Genomic DNA, 21,505 nt, shown 5'->3' with positions numbered 1-21,505 from the left:
GCTTGGGACGAACGATCTAGTTCAGTTAGTAGATCGCTCACCTGGCATGCTTGGGACGATCGATCTAGTTCAGTTGGTAGACCGCTCTCCTGGCATGCTTGGGACGAACGATCTAGTTCAGTTGGTAGACCGCTCTCCTGGCATGCTTGGGACGAACGATCTAGTTCAGGTGGTAGACCGCTCTCCTGGCATGCTTGGGACGAACGATCTAGTTCAGTTGGTAGACCGCTCATCTGGCATGCTTGGGACAAACGATCTAGTTCAGTTGGTAGACCGCTCATCTGGCATGCTTGGGAAGAACGATCTAGTTCAGTTGGTAGACCGCTCATCTGGCATGCTTGGGACAAACGATCTGGTTCAGTTGGTAGACCGCTCATCTGGCATGCTTGGAATGAACGATCCCATTCTCAGATAGTTTTTTTCTCATGTCAGGTATATCAAAGACTGTGTTATGTGCTGTCCTGTTTGTGGGAAAATGCATATAAAAGATCCCTTGCTTCTAATGAAAAAATGTTTTGGGTTTCCTTTGAAGACTGCATGTCAGAATTAAGAAAAGCCAGTGATTAATACATCAATGTGCTCTAGTGGAGTCCTAGAAGAAAAAAAACTTTAACAGTACCTACTAGCCTTGGGTCAGATGGCTTGACTACTACCAAATAATGTCATCAGCATTGAATGAATACATATTTTAAATTATGCTGTGTGTATATTTAGCTTTCTGAAGACTGTAAATTGCATTGACTTAAGACTGGAATTAAAATTTCAGAGACTCCAATGAAACAACAACACACAGTCACCACGATGTGGCCAGTGATGATGATGAAAGCGAACATTTCTCTACGTTTGCACTGAGCGGTAACAACGGTACATTGCGGTGGCATCACCTGCCTGGGGACTTCGTACAGACTACGCAGGATGCCAGGGTAATGTTTTTAATACAGTAAATTGTGTATGACATATTTAAACAGTATATTGTGTTAAGATGTTAAACAGCAGACCTGCCTAACAGTTTTAAACCTGAATACACTAATACCTAAATTCAAAGTTATATATGCCTGAAGATAAAACAACAAAATGGAAAGTAGAAATTAAAAATATATATTATACTGTAGATCCTGAAATTAATGCATCCCTAAATTAATGCGAGTGACGGTTGGCAGACTAAAATGAGACATAAGATTAGTAGAAATTAAAAATATATATTATACTGTAGATCCTGAAATTAATGCATCCCTAAATTAATGCGAGTGATGGTTGGCAGACTAAAATGAGACATGAAATTAATGCGAGTGGTCTCCCTTTGAAATATTACTTTTCCAACAACACACGTCTGTGCACTTTTCGGTTAAATCCGAGTTAAGGTGTCTTCAGTTAGATCAACTCACTAACATGTCAGTGTACACATCAATTAACCTGTTTGGTCCCTAGTGTTTTTGGTGAGATCAACTCGAAATATATTTTTGCAATAATTTACGTAATGTGTATATATATACACATTACGTAAATTATAGTTACCTAAATCTGGCTAAACATTAGCATACAAGTAGTCCTACCATTACAAATTTATCTTCCTTATCTGTGAATGGCGATCTCAAAGTCATAATGAAAGAACAATTCACAAAGTGGTATGCCAACAAAGTGACGGTGAACAGTAAAAACAAAGAAACGGTCGACCTCAGGATTAGCATGTTAAAACCCATTCATGTGTGATGAATCGCGCCGGCTTTTTGTAGGGTGGCCAAAGTACCTGCAATTGTCACACATGGCTGGCATCTTACTGGACTATTGGACAGTTAGTCTGTCTCGCCTACATTGAATTGTTTTACAGTTGTTTTGTATAAATATCTTAGAATTTGAATCTTAAATTATTAATGCGAATAACACAAACTCGCATTTTTCGCATTAATATTATGATCGCATTAATTTCAGAATATACAATATTACAAAATATATTCATATTTTGCTTGTATAGTCCTGGTGCCCAACTAATATGAGTACTGACCAATCAAAAGTGTTTTTTGTATTTTTAATTTATGTGTATGTTAGACTGTAAACAGAAATGATTATTTTCTATTTGAACACAGGTTTTGGTTGTGGGTGTGATACTATTTTAGTTTTTTCAGTGTTGAGTGCTGAGATGTACATGTAGTTCAGTGGTAGAGCACTCATATGAAAAGCAATCAATCACAGGGTTTTTCCCATCCCAACCAGTGTACAACTGGTACACCAAAGCCTGTGGTATGCAGTTATATTACATACCTATTCAATCTTACTATCGTGATAAAGACATTTTGAAATGTGTGATAAATTTATTTTGTATCGCACATATGTGTGATATGGACCAGAACTTTTAAATGGGGTATTCCCTTTTTCTTTTTACTGCAGTTAGTGCCTTTTATTTACTGATGTCATATATGATTTACAAATGACATCACATCGTATTTGAAACATTACACAAGGCTGCTGTAGAGTAGGATTCTTAGCGTTAAGTAAATCCATGAAAGGGGTTTTGATAATAGATTTAACAAAGTGTTGTTATGACATTAAATTAAAAACCGTTTTTATAAAACATAAAAGAAGGTATGTAATAAATACAGAACTTCACATATGTTGTTTTCACTTCCTATTTATATCACTTGTTTATTTTACGAAAGAACATACCACTCGACAGCTACGCGGTCTCGTAGTATATATTCTGGTGCAAAATAAACTCATGTAATAAATAGGAAGAGAAAACAATGTATGTGAAGTTGTGTATATATATTTTACAGAAGAATCTACAAGAATATGAAACTTTTGTTGTGGTGAATAAATTATATGTGATGAAATAAATAAATTCAAAATAAATTATGAAACCTGTAGTAAAATAAATTATGATGTGTAATAAATTAAATTATGACTCCTGTAATAAACTGCATTATAACATGACTGTATATATAATAATATGTGTTACAGGAGAATGTCCGAGAATACCACTGGAAACTGTCACTGAAGAGAAATTTGCTGCACAAAGGAGAGTCGACGTGGACAGTGTACAAACATAACATTCTGCAGTTCATGGTGAGTTTTAAAATGTTCACAGTGATACACAATTCTTTATGGGGCTCACAATATTCTGCAATACATGGTGAGCATCATAACACCTGGACCACATTTTCAAATTATTCAGATCAGTATTAATGCAAGTGGAACTTGCTTAATCAGAACATCACTAATAGTTTTACAATATAGTATTGTCAATTCAAATAAAAAAGAAAATAGGCATATAATTATTTGACAGCTATTCATCATCCAAGGCACTATTTTTAATTAATTATGTAGTGTTATACTCAGAATTAATAATTCAAATAAAATTTACTTAATTTATTTTAGTTTACTTTGATTCTAACAAAACTAACCTAATGTTTCGATTACTTTTAAGTGTGGTCTGCTTAGGCTCGATCCCCGTCAGTGGGCTCATTGAGCTATTTATCGTTCTAGCCAGTGCACCACAACTGGTATATCAAAGGCCCTGTTATGTAGTATCTTGTCTATGGGATGGTGCGTAAAAAAAAATCCTGTGTTACTAATGACAAAAATGTAGGGGTTTCCTCTGAGACTATAATTTTGTCAGAATTACCAAATCTTTGACATCCAGTAGCTTGTAATTAATAAATCAATGTGCTCTAGTGGTGTCATTAAACAAACCCCATTTTTCTACTACTTTTAAACACTTTTTTCTGTTAGTCACTTAAGTGAATCACCTTGGGGTTTGTTTTGTTTTTATTTGTGGGGGATATTTTCAGTTTTATATTATTTAGTTTTTTATTATTTTTATAGAGGATATTATATGAGTGTCCATGACAGACGATGTTTAAGACATGGGTGCCTAAATTATCAAGACTAATCAAGAGCTCGGGAAATATGATAATTTAGGCACTTGTGTCGTAAACATCGTCTGTCATGGACACGAATGTAATATTTTGTTTATTACCGTAGAACTGTCTTGCGAAATGAACATTCCAGTCATTGTTTACAAACTAACATTTCCTTAACGGCGGAGTAATGTTTGTTCATTGATGTCTTGAAAACCAAATCACAACCTGTTCTAAAGTTATGTGATATTTATACGCCCATAAGTAAAGAGTACACATGCATCAACAGCTGTAAATTGTAAAGCATGTGTATACTAAAAAGCAAACAAATACACAGTAATTGAAATAATTAGTTTTGAATTTGAATGACGTCAGTATTCCAATGATGTCACTTTGCATCTCCTTACAATAACTATAAATTGGGTACATGACGTTTCCGTTTTAAAAATGCTGGAAAAATTCCAGTGCAAAATTGCTATTAATTTTCTTCTTTTTTTGAACATTATTAACGCACCTGAATGTGTTTGAAGAAAATCTTGTGGTTAAAACATTGTACCTTTTACTAATATGTCTTTCAAGTGAAAGTATGGTAAGATATGCTACATTTATTATGTACGAAGCCAAAACAAGGATGCGAAAAGTGACTCGTCGACCTTAGTATAGATTTCTAACAGTTGTGAACGTTATATTCATAATTAAGTGTTTGATGTGTCACAACTACATCGTAATATAATACAAGTTATCATAAATAATCAATTAATGGTTTATTAAATTAATTAAAAACACGTATTTGTCATTACGGCATGTGATCAGCTTACACTCGAAATAAAAATGTATTAATGAAGAAAGTAGTATCTGTGGAATGTCATGTCAGCCAATCAGAAAGAAATGTACTCTTACAACAGCCAATTGTTAAACGACAATGTCAGGAGAACATACGATTTAGTTATGACAAACGAGGGAAATCGTACGATAAATATGACCCTCATTATGCTGTACCTCGTAGGTAATAAATTCTTATTTTTAATATTAATTTATTAATTATTTATTTGATGTTTTAAATTATTTTTTAGTTAGGCATCACTAAATGGAAATGTAAAGCCATACCTCAAATTCCCCGACTCCTCCGCTCTTCCCTATCCTGGACAGAACTGGCGAAGTCTGAGATTGTGTCCATGACAGGCATGCTAAAACTTTCAGAGTAAAGAAGTTAACACCATGTTAAAATGAAAAATGAAAGTCTTCTGCATTCTGACTAACTTGTCAATGCCATATTTAAATAATTTATTAATTATCAACAATTAATAAAGAAAACATAATGATCATGTTGTTAAACTGACAGGTATTTAGTTTATTACTTTGGCCAAAATATTTATTAGTGCTAATTCTGCATCAGTCTTCATTGCATGATGGTTAAGCAATTGACCTAAAGGCTGGTACGTACTGGGTTCAATTCCCAGTCACAACTATTACCCAAAGAGAGCTTTAATGCATAGAAAGCCATGGCATATATCCGAGGTACATGCACAGAACAGCATGCTTGAACCTTAATTGGAGATAAGCATGAAAATGCAGTTAGTATGAGAAATGATTGTAAACATGATATCTCAGCTACAGGGGTACATGTGGATGTACTATTTTACTGAGTTTTTTAGTCTCCATTTGTTTCTTAGGGGTTTTCTGAATTGGAAGGAAGGAAAATGTTTTATTTAACGACACACACAGCACACTTTTTTTTAATTTACGGTTATATGGCATCAGACATATTGTTAAGGACCACACAGATATTGAGGGAGGAAACCCGCTGTCGCCACTTCATGGGCTACTCTTTTCGATTAGCAGCAAGAGATCTTTTATATGCACCATCCCACAGACAGGGTAGTACATACCACGGCCTTTGATATGCCAGTCGTGGTGCACTGGCTGGAACGAGAAATAGCGCAATGGGCCCACCAACAGGGATCGATCCCAGACCAACTGCGCATCGAGCGAGTGCTTTACCACTGGGCTACATTCCGCCCCTTTTCTGAATTGATTAATTAAAGATAGGATGTACTGACCAAGTCAGTGTTTCTGACAGAAAGAAATTTTTGGGTATGGTGCTATGAAACTGAATATTCACAATGTTGACAGGGGGTATGGGGGGGCCTCTCCCAGAAAAAAATGGAATAGGTTTAGGGTTAGGGTTAAGAAAATCATACAGTAATGATAAGAGTCATTAATTTTGTCAAAAGGTCAACTTAAAAAAATTAATTCTGCAAAAACATTTGGGTATGGTGCCACACCCATTTTACCCTCTGACAGAAACCTTGCTGATGTTGAATAAAGATAAACTAAAAAAATTTATGGAGGTGAGTAATTTTGTATCTGCTCTAGTGTTTTATTTTTATTTTTTGTACTATATTTACTAATTTTTTCTTATTTCCCCCACCCCCCCACCCCCCCTCCTCCCCCAATATTCAGCCTCACTTGTGGACAAGTATTGCGGACACAAAGTTCACACTGGCGAGAATTCAGAAGTTAGCTCAGGCGATGGATGTGAAACCGGAGGTCTCGACGGAGACGAGCCGCTCCACATCATCGGTAAATGCTCTCAAGCCCGAACACATCGTCGGGTACGCGTATGGTGGCCAGAGGCCTCACAGTCACCACGAACACGTGACTAACCCCAATGCTGTTGTCATTCACAACCACAACGGCATCGAGGTGCTCAATATCTTGTCAGGTGAGAGTTTAAACCTGTAATTATAACCTTTAGCAGTACTATATATTATCTAGTGAGATTTTAACTCTTAATAGCAGGGAACAGTTGTTTTTCAAAATTTTGATTAGCAACTACTGTTTAATGTTTTAAAATTGTGTAGCAATCTCTGAAAATAGCAAATCGCAATATAATACTGAACTAAATTTTTCCTGAATATCCTAGTAATACGTAGTATTATATATTATAGTAAAATATACTATATGGTAAAAAATTTAACTTATCATAACCTATATCAGTACAATTAATATATTATAGGGAACATTTTGTTTTCAAATTTTTTATTAGCAGCATTTTTAGTCCATTGAAAATTGATTAGCAACTACTAGTAAATGTTTTAATGTTGTGTAGTTATTCCTGAAACCTGTGTAGTGAATCCCGACGCGATACTGAACAAACTGTTCCCTGTTTTATATAATAAAATTAAGCCTATATCGGTACAACAACCCCTGCAATTAAGAAAATGACCACAGCAAAAAATGTGCCATGGAAAAATAGTGTCCGTGGCAATTTTACTGTTAATATGTTTGCAACTCTGGATTATAAGTAAATTTGAATGATGAATTTGTTATTTGTGTTGTTTGCCAATATGCTGGTAAGATTCATTTATACTAGTCAGGTATTCATTGACTGAAAGTGATGTGACAGTTAACACGCAAATGACACGTGTACGATCAAGAACAATGGGGTTGTAAGGGGATGACAATTTATCATATACAGCGTATTTAGTCCGCAGTGATGTGCCAGGTCAATCTTTATCTTTTAATTATATTACATCAAAGTGTCAGAATATATTTAATGTGATGTAGAATTTAAATAATTTTCTTTAATAACGGCATAATTTCTGTGAAGAAATCTGTCACCAAGATCGAATGCCCTCCTTTCAAACCCAAGTAAATCGGTAAAGATGTTTTTGTTGATTAGGCCACTTGGCATCGGAAAAGGGTAGCATATTTTGTCAATATAAATGTAGGAATTTTTTTTTATTAAACTATCAGAACAATCTCTCTATATATATGTGTTTATCTACAAATATTTCATCATCAGGCTGACCATAACACTTCAAGTGACATGTAGGAGTCTATGGTGAACATTTTACTGAAAATAAAATAGCCATAACGCACCATAGCCACAGTTCAACAATGTATAAGCTGTCACCCCCTTGCAATCCAGTGGTCCCTGTAATGCACATGCTATGAACAGTCAACAGAGTGCAATGACCTAGTTGGAACTTGCTTAATTCTGGATCGAGTTAGCCAGACCCAAGCAGAAAAACGTCCGCTAGACCAAATGACCATGTCGGGAACCAATCAAATAGTTCATGAACGTAAGGAAAACATTTGCTGATTGAACTTTGGATTGGTAATTTACATGTATTTCCGATCATGCCCGATGGAGCTGAGATTCAGATACTTTTAATTAGTAATAACGGTGCAGTTACTTTTTTAATATTTACTTTTAATCTGTTTCCAGTTCACAAAGTATATTTTATTTCTAACAGTAAATACACCTTGAAAAACAGAATCCAGTATAGTCCACGGCATTGCTGATTGCTGAGGGCAATTGCAGGGGCTGTACAATATGAAAAGCTTTAATCTTTAATAAGCTACATGTATCAGTATAATATACAATGTATTATCTGGTGACATTTTAACCTAGGTTAGGTAGGTAGGTAGGTAGGTAGGCATTTTTGTTTTAATCATTAGGTGACTCTAGTTTTATTTATTGATTTACTGACCATAAAAATTAAATTTAGTCATTTTTCCTTCTACTGCTGAAGTTAAGATTTTTATTTTTGTGTCCAAAACTTTAAAGGTGACAACATAAAATTATTGTAGGTTGGGAAACATGACACACATATTGTTTTAGGCCTAATATCATCTGATAATTGACTATAATTTAACAAACGAAGTTTTTTTGGTCTGGTTTTAACATTACTTTATTATGATGTTAACCGTTAAACATTCCTTCCCTCTGCTGCTGTTGAGGTCGGCCAATGACACGCGTGGCTCTGCGGAGCGCGTCGTCGGTGTACCTGGATGTGGATGACGACGGGGAACTGGAGCATGTGACATGGGGTCAGTACCGCGACCACACACCGTGTTACCTCGAGATCTGGCGTGACTCTCCTATCAAGGAGAAACTCGACCAGATAAATGTCTGCGTCACCAAGCGACTCGTGTGGACGCGCTCGTGGGCCCTCGATGAAGACTTCCACAAGAAACTACCACCATATATTATCAGAAGGTTTACTTTTGTTTTCTTATATTCCTCCCATTAATGTTGAATTCACGTGCTCTAGTGGTGTTAAATCACGTCCGTTATAGCATTGTTGTTGTGCTAGTATGGTAAGTTGAATAACACTATCAGAAAATTTGTTTCTAATTTTCATTATTATTCGTACTTACCTAGTACTAGCACAACAGAGCTCCCACCTGCCCCTGGATTCGGTCATTACAGACTTTGAATTGAGGACAATGGTCTGCTCATGCACGGATATGGATATACATCCGGCAAGGGAAGACAATTCTGCAGTGGAGGAGATAACTCGGGTTGTATAGCATATTATGCTAGTACTAGGTAAGTGAATAATAATGAAAATTAGAAACACATTTTTTAATATTACTATTATTTTTGTTTTTTTGTTTTTTTCTGTCTGAATAGTATGATCGATGAACTGATTTTTTACCTTCTGTCTGAACATTTTCACTAGAATAATAGAATTAATGGGTTGGGGTTTTTTCATTTGTGTGAACAGTATAGGCTAGAAAGACAGAGTTAATGTCTTTTTTCGTCTTCATCTTAGGGTTGAACATAAGATAGAAAGTTAAGTATTAGAATGACTGATTCAAAGTATCTTAGGTTAGCAGTCATTTCAATTGATTTTTTAACAGTTTCACGATAAAGTCTGGGTTAAAGGGAGAATAAACTCAAACACGAGCCTATGTGTTGGAAAGATGCATACCCGGACCACCAACACATATTGACACTGTAAGAAATGAAAATCGTGTAATTTTAGAGTTAATAAAAAACCTTGCTTACATGTATTCCTGCAAACTGGGGGCAGCCATTTTCTTTTGTTTTCGGCTCCGACCAACTCCTGTATGCACAGTGTAAACAAAAGCAGTCATTTACAACAAGGCACTTCACTTTTATCAACCTGACTTTTAAAACAACATAAATGACTTGATAATATAATAAACTATTTAACTAATTATATTTCAATTTGCATTAATAGAACGAAATGGGGTTATAGAATTTTTCTCTCACAAAATCCAAAGAAAAAATACATATTATTATGCCTATTGGTAGGGTACGTTGGAGCAAAAACGACCACTCCCGATGCCCAAGTGATAATTTGATTTTCTTTGGGATTATGTAATTGGTCAATTTTGTGATTTTAGATGGGAAAGTCTGCTTAAGAGTTTTACAGAATTATTTACAGTAATAAAGCAGGAAGGCTGATAATGTCCATTACGATTTTAGGGGTGGCCGCACGGTTATCCCACAATACCCTGTGATCTTCATAAAACAGGCACATATTTTGTGTGTGTCTAGACACCTTGACTGGTGACTGTCCAAAATATACACCTGCCAATCAGGAATCACAGGTACAGGCCAAGGAAAGGAAACAAAAGACCAATTAACTAAGAAAACACTCCGATTATCATTTCAGTACATGGACCGGCCTCGGTGGTGCAGTGGTTACGCCATTGGACTACCGGCTGGTACATGTAGGTACAGGGACTCAGCCCAGTACCGGCTCCAACCCAGAGCGAGTTCTTAAGGGCTCAGTGGGTAGGTGTAAGGACACTACACCCTCTTCTCTCTCACTAACCACTAACTAACCAACTAACAACTAACCCACTATCCTGGACAGACAGCCCAGATAGCTGAGGTGTGTGCCCAGGACAGCGTGCTTGAACCTTAATTGGATATAAGCATGAAAATAAGTTGAATACAGTTATTTTGACACTTTGATAATGGTGGTTTATTTTGTATTGAAGAATAATATATACCTATTGCTGGCATAGTGGGTGGATATTATTTCAGAACATTGCGATACATCCACAAAAATCGGGTATGTTTTGTTTCTTCAGTTATAAGACTAATTCCTGACATGACACATTAAGTATTACATAACCATCGGCTCGCCAGAGGACGTATTCACTGGGGTGGTACAAAATGGCTGTGCTCGTTATATATAATAGCCATCACATTTAACCATTTTATTTATTAACTATATGATTATACTTGTTGATATTAAGCAATAATGTGCATTATATCTCGTTGAATATGCATACCAGGCAGTCCAAATGCCTTCCTTAAACATTCCTTTAATGAAGTTGTTAGCATTAGAAAAACTGAGTTGATATTAATAATATGATTATTTTCTCTTTAAGCAGTATTGCTAGAAAGACTGGGTTAATGCATCACCTGCTGGGTCGACACTTGTTCACTGATCAGGGCTATGACGTAATATCAGTCTCGAGTCTCGGACGGGTATCATCATTTGATTTGGAAGGCAGACTTCACTGGCAGGTACATGTAGTTCTTTGTTGCTTTATGTGTTGTGTTTCTGGTAGATCCGAAATGTTTCTGCAGTGGTCGGCCTGCTGTTGGTACTACTACGAAATTAATTTTTCATATTCTAAAAAATACACACACGTCTGGAAAGTAACGGTTATGGAGACACGCTCTTGTCTATTTTTAGAGGGCATTTTTCCGTTTCATCCTCTCTTTTTTCTTTTTTTTTCTCTCTATTTTTTCTTTTTCTTTTTAATAAGAATTTTATTCTGGTGTGTTACAGGTTTGTAATTAACCACATTTAGTGTCCATTTTCATTGGTTAAAGCTATGGTCTGCAACTTAATCAAAATGTAGATGACAACACTGTTGTTGAATGAAAAAAGAAAGACATGTTTTAGTTAACGATACACTCAACACATTTTATTTACGGTTATATGGCATCAGACATATGATTAATGATCACACATATATTGAGAGAGGAAACCCGCTGTTGCCACTTCATGGGCTACTCTTTCCAATTAGCAGCAAGAGATCTTTTATATGCACCATCTCACAGACAGGGTAGTACATACCACGACCTTTGATATACCAGTCGTGGTGCACTGGCATTGTTAAATGAGATCTAGTGGAGAATGAAGTACAGTTCTAGACTTCCTTGATATGTGGTAACCTGGTAATGTAAATGTCTATTCTCAACTTAGTTCAACGCCTGTTGTTGACCAAGATAATGTTACTGTATAATTTACAGAAAACGTCTTGTTTATGTAGTTTTAGATTTGATTCATGTTTTGTTTCTGTTTCCAGGCTCAGATAGACAGTAGGTGGGCAGATGTTTCAGTCGCTGTCAGGCGGAGTAAAAATCTTGACAGCGATAGGTCTAGAGAATTCTTTAAGTCGTTCCAGCCAAGTCGCGTGCCGATGTCAGTTGGGGTGTTTGGTAAAAAGGTATTTATTCTCTTTGATAGTCTAAGTATCTAATATGTTTGTCAAAACAAAATGAATGAAAGGAATATTTGGTTAATGTCATCTTTTAAATTACGTGTCAAAAATAGACTCGACCCCGAAGTTTCTTAGTTTGATTTCTGTAATATTTATTGTTAGTAGTGCATCAGATGTGTTTGTCTGATGTTTTAAAATGAAGTAACTGGCCTCATATTATACAAAGAAATGTTGTTATAGTTTGTAGCAAACACACCCCACTTGCATGTTTGGTACTGCAGATAAAAAGCCAGTGGCAGCCTAAACAATGTCTCGTGACACAATTACAACATCATGGTCATTTACAGCCAATTGCAAAAGCCGGACCTTAACAATGACATCAAAACAGTTTCTTGATATCTTTAACGCCTCTGTTTGTTACCTGTTTGTAATGCTTTTAATTAATATATCAGAATTTAAGTTTAGTACGAAGCTTACAAATTAAAATTAGAGTACCTGTAATGTTTTTATTGCAGGTCGACATTCCCAATCTAATTAGCTCGCTAATTAATACAGAGCATAACATCGTGCATAAACTCTTGTGTAGAAACTTATTTTATTGTTTCAACAGTTATCGTAGGTCCCCCCATGTGAATAAAAAAATTTTTTTGGGTAGTCTAGATGTATCGCCAATTTAGATTGGGAAAATAATATACTGAAAGATTGAACTAGGATATACACCTGACAGGTGACCTGTGTTCAGCTGTATAACTTTACACCGTGTTAATGTTTTGTGCATATCTTGTTTTGTTGTATTTCATTGTATTACATGTAATTATATAATAAAAAATATATAATTCTCTGCAAATATTTTTTTTTTAAAAGGCTGTCGTTTAAAAGTTATAAAACAATGTCGAAACTGTAAACGATCGACAGGTTCGTACTTACATGTAGTTTCGGTTCACTGCCACTGGCCTATATATCCAGCCTGACCCGACCTCTTTTGAATATGTAAGTTTTGCACAAGGCACGCTAGTTAGGTTATAGAGAAACACATGTAATTAAGTGAATACAAGTAATTCTTAATTGTGCTCTTTTTTTTCATGTATTTTTTTTGTTTTATTTTGGCAACTACTGCAAGATTACGAACAATGCATTACTAAGTTCTTGTTCATATTTTCATGAAAATAGCGGGGTTTGTCAACGCTGTGTTTTGTTTACGAAACTTGCCCATTAAGTGAAATGAAACTGAAAGCCACACAATCAGCAATTAATTATTGTTGTTTGAATTTAATGGAGAATGGGTCTCTTTATTATTATTGAATTTGTGTTTGTTTTAACCGCAGCTTATTTAAAGGTGTGGTTTATGTATGGATGAAGCTCGGAACTTGGTCTAAAAACAAGGGGTGTGGTTTATAGGCTGGAAAATATGGTATGGCTATTTGGTGTCTGGACACTTGGTAATATATACTCACAGAAAAAAAAGTTTCTGTGCACCAAATAAATTGGTCTCATACCAACTGCAAATTTTGTAAATGGTTGAAATTTGAAAAAGATGACATGCCACAATTGCACAAAATATCTGATAATTTTTATGAATGACCAGTAAATAATTTCTTGAAATAATTTTGAAATTTTTTCTGTGAGGATATTTACATTCAGTAAGTAAGTTAATTAATACATTAAAAATTTTATAAGAAAAAAGAGGCCGAACATAACCCAATGGTAAAGCACTCGTCTGATGCTCAGTCAGTCTAGGATCAATCCCCGTCAGGCCTATTAGACTATTTCTCGTTCCAGACAGTGCCCCACGACTGGTAAATCAAAGTCTGTGGTATTTGCTTGTCCTGTCTGTAGGACGGTGTCTATAAAAGATCCCTTGCTACTAATAAAAAAATTAAATGGGTTTCCTCTCTAATACTATATGTCATATTACCAAATGTTTGACATCCAATAGCTGATGATTAATAAATCAATGGTGTCTTTAAAAAAAAAAAAAAATAATATTACAAACAGAACTGTAAGTAATGTTGTATTTTCCCCCCAGGATACAATGGTTATTGCTGGTTACAATGCTGTGTCAGTTGTCAGTCTTCTTGATGGACAGATCTTGGCAGAACATTCCATCCCGACGCCGCCAACCGGTCCCTTGGTTACTGGAGATTTCAACAATGATGGAATTACAGATGTTATTCTCACATGCAAAATGGGGTAATATGTCATTTATTGTTCTCATACGAGAGCCTTTGATGGAACTAATACTTTTTAAGAGAAAATAGTATAAAACAAAAGGAAGAAGTATTTGAGAGAGAGCTGTTGCAACTTAATAAACATCGACCAATTGTTTATATTTAATTTCATAAAGATAGGAGAGTACATACCATGGCCTTTGAACTTCCACTGGTTGGGATCGTTAAAATCCTCTAGGCCGTTTACCAGGATCACTGCTCCAATGTCCCAGTTACTGCATCCTTTGAATGACAATATTAATTTCTTTTCATCTTCACCTGTCTTCAACAAATGCATATTCCCCTAAGGATAGTAGTAAATATTTTTCTGTTTTTGTTTATATATATATATTTTAAATTTAAAGACATTTTTATACGCCTATTTATGATATGGTGTTGTCCGTATGTACGTACGTACGTCCATCTGTACCTACGTCCGTCCTTTTGCAATCTAATTAAAATTACCTGTGGATCTAAGAGCACCCTGTTGGAGCTCATGTCCAGTTGACCTTTCATTCGACCAATCAAAACCGTATTTGCAAAATCATGCCAGTGATTTGAAAGGAATTTGAAAACATTCAGATTATGCCTAGGTATACGAAATGATTTGGGTGAATTACGAAATATGCCGGAAACTAATTTCAATATAAAATTTGTTTCAAGACGAAAAAACACCTAGTATACAATCCACAGTTTATTACTACACTTTTTCCCCTGTTTTTTAATGTTGAAATAGACCAACAAATTCGCCTATTGCATAAATAGTCTCGCCCAGTATTTTTAGAATTTGTATGCTCCCGAATAACGTTATAAAAGGCAAAGTGTAATTGGTCGATATTTAAATTGTTATTTATAGATGAAACGTCACCTGGACATGGGAGTCCATCCAATGCTGTTAGATCTACTGGTAGACAAGTAGAACTAATTTTAATCAGATTGGTCTGTCTGATCATCCATCCGTCTTAACTTTTTCTTGTCCGGACCATATCTTGCATACAGATGCATACAGGACCATTAAACCTCACATACATGTAGGAACAACTTGGGATGGTTGTGTGTCGCGTACTATAACTATGTCACTGTTGCCTACTTTTCACGGTCTACTGCACCTAACAGTAAATCCTTATCCAGACCATATCTTGCATACAGATGCATACAGGACCATCAAACCTCACCTGTAATAACTTTGGATGGCGGTGTGTTGCATACTATTAGTAAGTCACTGTGACCTACTTTTCAGTCTACTGCACATAACAGTAAATCCTTATCTGGACCATATCTGCATACAGATGCATACAGGACCATCAAACCTCACATGTAATGACTTTGGATTGCAGTGTGTTGTGTACCATTACTAAGTCACTGTGACCTACTTTTCACGGTCTACTGCACATAACAGTAAATACAGGACCATCAAACCACATGTTGGAACAACTTAGGATGGCGGTGTGTCCCGTACTATTACTAGGTCACTGTAACCTACGTTTCATGGTCTACTGCACATAACAGTAAATCCTTGTCCAGATCATATCTTGCATACAGATAAATACACGACCATCAAACCACATGTTGGAACAGCTTGGGATGGTGTTTGGTCCAAAACAAACTGTTCATCCATCCCATTGCATTTTCACATAATTACAATTGAATCATACCCGTAACGTATTCATTAATATAGATATGGTTTTCCATCAAACTCTTGATGGGCATATCATGTACCTCACTGGTACTCTTGTTTCTGTTTTAGATAAACAGTGTACCCTTGATTTATTGCCCCCCAATTTAACGCCAATCCACTACCGCTTTGGGTAGCCGCTGTATTCATGCCCAATTAGCACTCACGGTTCAGGAACATATGACATTCTGATGATCACGTGACAAATAGGTGCATTCGATTTATTTCATTCATGGATTAATTACTGCAGGCCTGGTAATGATTTCTAGTTACCACTAAGCGACGGCATTCGTTTGGTGAAACAAGCCTGGGGCATTGTGAGTGCCACGACCAGCAAAAACTGTTTGATTCACACAGAGGTTGTTCCTCGAGAGCCTCACACAGAGTTGCTTGAAGCACCAGACAATGAAACGACAGCATTACATGATCTCATTGGTGACGTAACATGCAGGTTTTCTATCAACAATGAACTGTGAATGGACTTTGATGAGTTTGTCAATGTTGATGAATAGGTTGAGACATTTGCCAGTCTCAGTGATGAGCAGATTGTTGAAAATGTCAAGGTAATTTGAGACAAAACATGCAATGACCATTGTTGTGTGTTCAGTTAGGTCACCACAAATCAATCACACAGAATTTGTTTTAGAACAATCTGTTGTATGTATCTTTATATTTAGAGTCGTAAAATATCAGCATCTCGCGAACATTACCTGATTTACAGTATTTGATTTTGTTTGTGATAATATATTGTTGTTATGTTTTCAGCTATATTGGCTTTGCATTGAAGACGAGGACAAACCACACATACACGGCGATGTACGCCATCGCTGTTCTTATGCTCATCCTCCTCGTCACTTACTGTCTGTCACCTGATGCACGGGCCAAGGACGACGACTGAAACTACAACACTACTTCTGATTGGACACCTAGCTACCTTTGAGACAAAGTAAAATAATCTGTGATTGGTGTATCACTTAATATCTTTCAGCCAGCCCATGGGACGATGACTGAAACTACAACAGTGCTTCTGATTGGACAGCTAGCTAGCGGTCTTTAAAAGTAAAACATTCTGTGATTGGTGCATCACCTAATGTCGTTCATCAAACTTGTGGGCCAGTGCCAACAATTGAAAATACAAGTCTTACAGCTCTTGTAATAGGAAAGCTAGTTGCCTTTGAGACAAAGTAAAACATTCTGTGATTGGTTGTTTGTGATTACATTGAGGATATAGATGATGCCCATGGTTCAAAGGTAAAGATTAAATATCATCAGACATAAGGCTGGTAGGTATTGGGTTCACAGCCGCCAACCCGGTACTGGCTCTCACCCAGAGTGAGTTTTAACAACTCCATGGGTAGATGTAAGACCACTACTCTCTCTTCTTTCACACTCACCACTGACAACTAACCCACTGTCCAGGACAGATAGCTTGAGGTGTGTGCCCAGGACAGCGTGCTTGAACCTTAATTGGATATAAGCATGAAATTAAGTTGAAATGAGTGAATGAAGATGAAATATACAACAGCTTCTTGTAATGGACAGTTTCTTGATTGTATGAAAAAGTGAAGAGACATATTCGTGTTTATTAGTGATAACCATAATTAAGAATAAAAACAGTGTTGTGGGCGTAACCTAATGTTCAAAGAAGGATTGAAAACACACCAGTGTTGATGTTCAAAGATAAATATTGAAAACACACCAGTGTTAATGTAAAGATTGAAAAGACACGTTACAGCCATATGGGTGTAGACTTATGTTGAGAGATGAAGATCGAAAGCACATGAGTATTGTGGGCATGGCTTGATGTTCAACGATAAATATTGAACACAGTGTTGTGGTCATGTGGGTGTGGCCTAATATTCAGAGATGAAGAGTGAAAACACAAGTGTTGAGGTCTTGTGGGTGTGGCCTGATGTTCAGTGATAAAAGATTGAACACACAGTGTTGAGGTCTTGTGGGTGTGGCCTAATGTTCATAGATGAAGACTGAAAATACTTGAGTGTTGTGGTCACGTGGGTGTGGCCTAATGTTCATAGATGAAGACTGAAAATACTTGAGTGTTGTGGTCACGTGGGTGTGGCCTAATATTCAGAGATGAAGACTGAAATTTGGTCTCCTCCACAACTGGAATTGGATTTTTATCCATAAACAACTGTGGATCTAAGTGGAGACCTATTTCCTGCAGATACACATACATACAAACAGTATTTGACTTTGAGAACCGTAAGCCATTATCAGTTGCACATTGATGAAATTTATTCAAACAAAGCTGCAACTGATGTTCAGTGATACTCATTTTGGATGATCTGTAGCAAATCTGAAAATCATCGACATATAATGAGCAACTGACACCAGGTTTTAAAAACTTGGTGATGCTGTTAATTTTCACAGAAAGTAAAGTTAGACGGGATACTACCTTGAGGTACACCCATCTCCTGTGGGTAAGTATCAAAGAAAGTCGATCCCACCCAAACTTTAAAAGATCTATCTTTTAAAAACTGAGAAATAAAACCAGGAAGCTGACCTGTAGGTCCAATTTCATGGAGGTCATTTAAAATCCCATACTTCCACATGGTATTGTAAGCTTTCTCCAAATAAAAAACCACTGATACTAAGTGCTGATTATGGATGAAAGCTTCCCTACAAAACATTTCTAATCTAGCAAGATGTTCAAAGTAAAATTGATACTGGAGAGTTGAAGTATTGTATACATATTTAAGAAACAATTGTCATATAGGCCTACTGTATTATTCCTAGTGATTTTGTTATGGTTATCAAATGTGGTATCTATAATGATCACACATACATGTAGTTACTATATAGTTAAATATTTGGCCGTTTTAAACAGTATCGTTTCGTTTAATAGGTTCCGTTGAAATGGTTAGAAAATTTTGAAAACATGACAGCCATACCTGAGAGTTGTGGTTATAATGGGGTTTAGCAACTTAAAACTAAAGCTATGCAAGTGTTGTGATTCAACAACTGATTGGTTATTTGTGATAGTCACACATGATGAAATGTTTTCATCTGTACTGTGGATGTGTTAAAATCACGTGGGCATGGCTGCACATCACCAGTTGGGTCTCCATGAGTACTCTGGCACGGGACGAGTCTAGCACAACTCTGAGTCCATTCACAGGACTCTAGTACCCGTACAAGGTGGAATACAATGATCAACTATAATACAGTGGACAATGTAGGACAATATTTTCAGTAGCAAATAATCAACAATATAAGTTACACAATAATTATATGATCATTCACTAGTTTCTCTTTTTACACAACACCGAACATATCAACCGGTTTCTAAATGCAATACAATGGCATGATTTGGCATCCATGTTCAGCGCTGGAATTAAGATGTATAATGCTATTTTTCTTCATTCCTTAGTTTCATCATCATCTAGTGTAAGTGTCAGGTACTCGGGTCCGGGTCGAGTTAGACCCTTGAGTACTTGAGTCCAATATGTTGGACTTATAGAGGCCCTAATCACCATTACAGTTATTCGTTTAACCAGGACAAGTGGTTTTGGCTTTAAGACCAGACAAGTCAAATTAACACCACAATATGCCTGTATTGATAAAGTTATCATTATGAGTTTATCACTGTGATATAGACGTTTTTTCCGACTGTCGCTCAGTAGTTTATGACATTGTCCATAGATGACAGCCATTTTAAGATGTTTGCGCCTTTGCGGTCGTATACTAATGCTTGTAGCACTCAATGTTTACTTTAATTTGCGATATATAAATTATATTTTTTTCGCACGTACAAAATTATTGGGAGATAAAATAGTTTGGGCTACTACAAGCATTAGGACAACAACAAACACCTTGTAAATACAAACACTGATATTTTAAATAAGAAAATGTATTTAATTTGTATGTTACATCATCGAAAAGGCTCTATTGGTTGGAAACATTTTACAATGGTTGTAAACTCAGGACTCCCTTTAAGGGAGTGAAATTCACACAACATTGACATGCAATTTCAGTATTTATGACTTATTTAGAACGTTTTGTGAAAGCAAAATCAGTATCTCAGATAATTTAACCTCATTTAAAGATTGTTCATTCATATTAAAGTAGATGGAAGTCGGTTAATGATTAAGAACTTAAATAAAGCATCTATATACATGCCAATACAAAAGCATAGCGAATAAATTAAACACATGCAAGTGTGTATAATTTTGATGGTTATTAAATTAAACTTTACTGAATGCATAAGATATAGAAAAACATTTCAGTTATGTACTTTTGTAGAAAACAGGTGGTGTTCCATTTTAAGAAAGAAAGACTGACCTTAGATCAAATTGTCAAAAGGTATTTTTATGTGAATTTCACTCTCGTAATGGCAGACCGATCACTATAAATTGTTTTATTTTGTTTTATGTATGTATATATTTAGTCGTTCATTAGTCTTATTAGCTTTATTATTGCTGGGGCACATGTAGCACATGTAGCATGTGCTACAGCCCCACACTTCAAGGGGCCCTGCGGTGATGTGTACATTTATTTTCTCCAAGACATTTTTTTCCTTCTCTCCAAGGGGTTTGCAAAATATATATCCTGGGAAGGGGCCCCCCCCCCCCCCCCCCCCCCAACTGTTATTTGTGCTATAGGCCCCACGGATCCTTAAACTGGCTTTGGTCACCAAACTGTGTTTATATGTAGATGTATTTTTATATCCATGTATACATCATATGTAAGCATGGTAATAAAGCATTTTGTATTGTATTGTATTGTATGGATTCTAAACATGGCCGCGCACAGTACTTTTAACCTGTCAATACTTGACACTTTTGTTTTATACTGCAGACTTTCAGTTCTCAGTCTTAGTGTTCGAGGGGTTGGTGGGGGGGGGGGGGGGGGGGGGAGGGAGAGTTACGGCTTGATTTACAAAACATGGGGAGAAAAGAACTTATGGTAGTTGTCGTGAGTTATGTAATGTTTGAAACCTGGCTGTTCGGTAGAGCACTTGCCTGAAGTGCTTGGTCCATAAGATTGAACCACCTTGGCTGACCCGTTGGGTTTTTACCATCCCAAAAAGGGCTCCACGACTCAGAGAGAGGGGAAGAGTGGTCGTAGCTTTTAATATAATGTAATTAGAACTACAGTGAAATAAATACAAGACTTGGAATACATATTTGAACTTTGGTTATTAACTTGCAACTGTTTGAAATACATTTTTTTTTGTTTTTCACTTGTTCTTAGGATTACGGTATTTCATGTGGAGTTTTTGCCAATAAATGATAGAAATGGTTGAGCTTTATTGATTGATAAATATACAATTTTATTTTTGTTTTACAAATTAAATAGTTACATGTACCCGGTAAGTTAAGTTGCAGGCTAAGTAATTCAGAAAGGACTGAAGATGAGACAGTTTAAAAGCTGATTATTGCCCCTGCCAAGTGTTAAATATCCAGGGTTCAGTTTGTAGGTCATCGGAGCTTAAGGCTCAAGTAACCTGTTGAGATATAGTTTTCGTACATTGTTGTGTGTCAACATTTCACATTCAACATGTTTTCCCCAAATAAATT

General features: G+C 36.1%; 1 protein-coding gene across 3 annotated transcripts in view; it reads left to right on the top strand.

Annotated features, from left to right (window-relative positions):
* LOC121388325 overlaps positions 1-21,228 on the top strand; it is a 28,627-nt gene extending 7,399 nt beyond the window's left edge. For 2 of the 3 annotated variants that reach the window (XM_041519620.1, XM_041519621.1), the window contains 8 exons: positions 767-923; positions 2,956-3,060; positions 6,318-6,579; positions 8,604-8,862; positions 11,019-11,157; positions 11,949-12,089; positions 14,110-14,273; positions 16,731-21,228. In XM_041519620.1, the coding sequence (XP_041375554.1) occupies positions 767-923; positions 2,956-3,060; positions 6,318-6,579; positions 8,604-8,862; positions 11,019-11,157; positions 11,949-12,089; positions 14,110-14,273; positions 16,731-16,863 (1,360 nt within the window). In that variant the 3' untranslated portion in view covers positions 16,864-21,228. The remainder of the gene's footprint in view (positions 1-766; positions 924-2,955; positions 3,061-6,317; positions 6,580-8,603; positions 8,863-11,018; positions 11,158-11,948; positions 12,090-14,109; positions 14,274-16,730) is intronic. The other variant, XM_041519622.1, reaches the window with a different exon arrangement.
* Positions 21,229-21,505: the final 277 nt, after the last annotated feature.

This window comes from Gigantopelta aegis, chromosome 14 (genome assembly GCF_016097555.1).
Source record: "Gigantopelta aegis isolate Gae_Host chromosome 14, Gae_host_genome, whole genome shotgun sequence".
In the NCBI taxonomy this organism is placed as follows: Eukaryota; Metazoa; Mollusca; class Gastropoda; order Neomphalida; family Peltospiridae; genus Gigantopelta; species Gigantopelta aegis.
Note: the sequence above shows the minus strand (reverse complement) of the source record. Positions and strands in the feature narration are given on the sequence as shown.